The sequence below is a fragment of the Lactuca serriola genome, chromosome 8 (genome assembly GCF_051521515.1).
Source record: "Lactuca serriola cultivar US96UC23 chromosome 8, Lser_US96UC23_V15, whole genome shotgun sequence".
NCBI lineage: Eukaryota > Viridiplantae > Streptophyta > Magnoliopsida > Asterales > Asteraceae > Lactuca > Lactuca serriola.
In genome coordinates, this window is record NC_136415.1 from 23,016,012 (window position 1) to 23,020,579 (window position 4,568).

A 4,568-nucleotide genomic window follows, 5' to 3' on the forward strand; every position below is an offset into this window, starting at 1 on the left:
GAAAGATATTTAAGCACATTTTCCTTCTAACACTAGACGGTTGATGAAGTTGAAGGTGAATAGTCGGTGCAAAAAACCAGTTAATTAAGCACATTCCCCTCGTAATCCGCTTAAAACGGTGAGGATGGATTTGAGCATTCTTTTGTCTTCCTTGCCCTTCCATTTTATTTCTTTCTGTCCTTAGTCTTCTTTATTCAAGAGTTTTTTTGTTTTTTTTTCTTCTGTGGATATATAATCTCTGTTGATATTGTTCCATTTTTCTAGTGAGCTGAACCCGAACATCTATACAAAATTACAAATACATAAGGACGAGACTAACATATTATTTTTCAATACTTACTAGTAATTGAAGCTAGCTAATTGGATTTAAATAGCACAACAGGAAAGTGGAAAAACTCACCAATCTTCATAATTAATAAAAAAAAGACTAATCTTTTAGGTCAACCTTCTTATTAATTAAAGGGCATGCAAAACTTATATTTTGACTCTTTTGTGTCAAGCTTAATACTTTTTGATGCAGAAATACAATGAGTATTAAATTAATTAAACAACAAGCAACAACTTTTTTTTTATATAGATTAATACATAATCCATTTCAAGGTTCGTAAAATTTCTCCTGAAAAAAGGTAAAGTTCTTACATTTTGAAGTTGAGAAATTGTGGCGTTGACACTTTGAAAGCGAATTTATCTAGACTACTTTTTAAACATTCAGACAAAACCATTGTATATATATACCACTAGTAGCCCTTACAACCACAAAGAGACATATAACTAGATAATTAAACAAGCATGTCGAAAGAGAGTTTTAAGGGGTTATATGTTCGTATCAAACCTTTTATGCTCATGATCTTCCTGCAAACTTCATATGCTGTTAATGGTTTAGTTGTCAAGTCAGCCTTAAACAAGGGCTTAAATCATTATACTTTTGCTGTATACCGCAACGCTGTTGCAGCTCTTTTCTTCGGTCCTTTCGCTTTCATCCTGGAAAGGTATGTGATGTTACATGCAATCATGTATATGAATCCGTAATTTTTCCTTCTTGTTATCATTTCTTTGCGGATGCAAACAGGAAAGTTAGGCCAGAAATGACAGTTTCCATCTTCCTGAAGATCATGCTACTGGGATTACTAGAGTATGTATTCTATATTCTGGTTTTTCTTGTGTAAGAAAGGAATTCTAACTTTTCAAGAATGATTGATTTTGCATGTAATCACAGACCAGTGATCGACCAGAACTTGTACTATGCTGGAATGAAATTTACAACCGCGACTTTTGCTACATCTATGTGCAACATCCTTCCTGCCATTACCTTTGTCATGGCTTGGATGTTTAGGTATTCTTCTTGTTCCTCAGGCAAGTTGCTACGTACGTGATTATATTAACTTTAGTAAACTTTTGTGACAGCTACATACATCCTATGTTTTTTGGCAGCTTACAAGATATCATGTCTTTTATTTATGCGTGGCCAATACTGTGAACTAGACCTCTTTATATATTCGGAACCTTAACGGATCGATTTTGTATACCACCGTGCAACAAATCTTTCAAGCTTCAAAGATATGACAACAAGAAAAACCTTTCTTCGCAACATGTTAATTATCTTACAAATTAATATATATATATATATATATATATATATATATATATATATATATATATATATATATATATATATATATATATAATACGTTGTGTTTTAAACCCGTTTAGATAGATAGGAAAGTAGCATTGATAATCATCCCAACAAATTTGGTCTGATAATTTCTTTATTTTGGTAGACTTGAGAAGGTGAAAGTAAGGAGTTTACATAGCCAAGGGAAGATCATAGGGACAATAGTGACGATTGGTGGAGCTATGATAATGACATTAATAAGAGGCCCTGCAATTCTATTTCCATGGACAAATCATCATCATCATCATCCTCTTCATCATCAATCTACGGTTAACACCATGAGTACACAAGATCAGATCAAGGGATCTCTCATGATCACTGTCGGTTGCTTTTCTTGGGCGAGTTTCGTCATCCTTCAAGTAAGTTTTCAGTCCAAAATTCTAGTTCATAATTATGTTCTAATAAAAAGATGAAGAGAACAAGAATTTCATATGCGGATGATGTCAATTTTGACTAAACACACAAATAGAGATATTTCATGATGGAAAAACCGTCACAAGATATATTTCTGTCACTATTGACATGTTAATTAAGAGTATTTATATGGACAATATATACTAATTTTTATGTTTCTTGGGTGGAAAAAGGCAGTGACATTAAAGTCGTACCCAGCTCAGCTTTCCCTCACAGCGCTTGTGTGTATGATGGGGACATTAGAAGGGTCCATACTTGCACTTGTAGTTGAGAAGACCAATGCCTCAATCTGGTCAATTAACTGGGATATTAAATTATTTGCCGCTATTTATGGTGTAAGAAAAAAAATAATATTATCCTTCAGACCTTTACATTTTAGTTGACATTATAATCTATTATCATTTATCAACGTCATATCAATTTATAATAACTAAGAAACAAGCTATATGTGTAAAAGAAGTTACAATATGTTTCTCTTCGTGAATTATCTTGTCACATGAGATCGTGATTATTTGACTAATTTTCTCTAACATCTTTTATGTGGATGCAGGGAATAATGTGTTCAGGATGCGCATATTACATTTCGGGTGTGGTAATGCAAGAGAGAGGACCAGTTTTTGTGACGGCTTTCAGCCCACTTGGCATGGTTATTATTGCCATTTTGGGGTCTTCCATTTTAGCTGAGAATTTGAATTTGGGAAGGTATATTTAAAAATATTTATCAGTCTAATGTATTTATATTTATAACGTTAATTGAAGTATATTTTATTTTATTTTTTTAGAACAACTAAAAGTAGTTGAACTTTATATAAGTATATACCTAACTAATGAAACTTTCTTTCCCACGTAAGTTTAATGGAGATTAATTTCTGAATTTTGGTTTGTAGTGTTGTTGGAGCGGTTGTTATTGTGGTTGGGCTATATTTGGTTATATGGGGGAAGAGCAAGGATCAAAACGAACAAGACCTTGAGTTGTCTTTAAATAAACAACACATAGATGGTCTGAAGATGGCGACGTTTAAACACAGTGTTGATGTCGTTAATTCTGACGGAAAACCATGTACTGATCTTGAAGTAGTTTAAGGACATCGCTTACATCATTTATTATTTTTGTAGGATCAATTGCCCACAGACCACCGAGTCAATTGGGTTGATCCATAAAGTCACTCAACTAATTTCAAATTCTTGGTCAACCGACTTTTGTACATCAAGTGGTTGACTCATTGCTCTTGTTTATGTTCCTCATAATCGCTCGTTTGAATTCTACTAAGACTAAAGTGTGTACAACTTACCACTTATTTTTTTTGTCACAGCTTTCTTCACTCACATTTCAGTTACCAAAAGTCAGAAAATGGTCACTTTTTACTTTTATTTTATAAAAATAAAATTAATTTAATTTTAAAGTTTATAACTAAAAAATAAATAGAATTAATTAAAAAAATATTAATAAACATAAAAAATTAATAAAAATAAAAATATTTCATCACTTACAAATGAAAATTACATAATAAAACCTAGAAAACACAATTAAAAATTAGATAATAAAAATAATAAATCATTATTAAAAAGTATGACACTCCGAATCGTCATCCTCGTTATCCAAATACTTGCCCGAGTCTTCAACGAACATATCTGAATCTTCATCCAATTCATGAAACAAATCATCATGCGAATACTCGGCCCCGGGCTATATGTGAGCCCTATAAATATGCTCCACCAAATCCGCACGAAAGGAGTGATGAATGTCGCGATCATATACTTCTCTTCTATTTGCCCCATACTCTTGAGTACTAATAGCTACTCCTTTTCTGTTTGGCAAAACTTCGTTTAGATGGGTTTTGATAAAATAAAAATGATATTTTATGAAAACAATTTTAACGGCAAACAGAAGACTTTTAAAAGTAACTAGTTTATTTTTAGATTATTTTTTTACAAACCACCAAGAGGATCCAAATGCATGAATTAGAAAGATAATAACAACCATAGAAAGTTAAGGATATAATCTTTGAAGTCTTTGATCCCACTTGAAATTGGAGAGTTGATGAAGATAGCAAAAAAAAAAAACTCAAGAAAAAGTTTCTCTACAATGTATCCATCATTAAGACTAAGGCACTAAGAATGCTAGTTCCCATCTTGTCAAAAGTAATTCTTAAGCCTTTAAGTGCTTAATACAATTAAGCACCAAAGGAGAAGCACTTATGAACACCCAAAGTCTTGCAACTTGCTTCAAAAGAACAAGATATATATATATATATATATATATATATATATATATATATATATATATAGAGAGAGAGAGAGAGAGAGAGAGAGAGAGTGTGTGTGTGTGTAACACATGTTCCATGTATCATTTAATTTATTTAATTTTAGGGTTTTGTGCTTGGACTCAGCGAGTTGGGGAGCTCCAACTCGTCGAGTAGAGATCATTTATGAGGACGCAAGATTCAGATCCCACTCGACGACTAGGAAGGCCCCGACTCGA

General features: G+C 32.4%; 1 protein-coding gene across 2 annotated transcripts; it reads left to right on the forward strand.

Annotated features, from left to right (window-relative positions):
- Nucleotides 1–739: 739 nt before the first annotated feature.
- Nucleotides 740–3,396, forward strand: LOC145070344 (WAT1-related protein At2g39510-like). 2 transcript variants are annotated; one of them, XM_079017279.1, is made up of 7 exons: nucleotides 744–989; nucleotides 1,070–1,132; nucleotides 1,217–1,333; nucleotides 1,779–2,031; nucleotides 2,260–2,421; nucleotides 2,637–2,788; nucleotides 2,974–3,396. In XM_079017279.1, exons 1-7 carry the CDS (start codon nucleotides 790–792, stop codon nucleotides 3,167–3,169), a joined length of 1,143 nt encoding a protein of 380 aa, XP_078873405.1. In that variant the 5' UTR covers nucleotides 744–789; the 3' UTR covers nucleotides 3,170–3,396. The 2 variants fall into 2 exon arrangements, with proteins under 2 accessions (XP_078873406.1, XP_078873405.1); XM_079017280.1 differs by lacking the exon at nucleotides 2,260–2,421 and having other exon boundaries at nucleotides 740–989.
- Nucleotides 3,397–4,568: the final 1,172 nt, after the last annotated feature.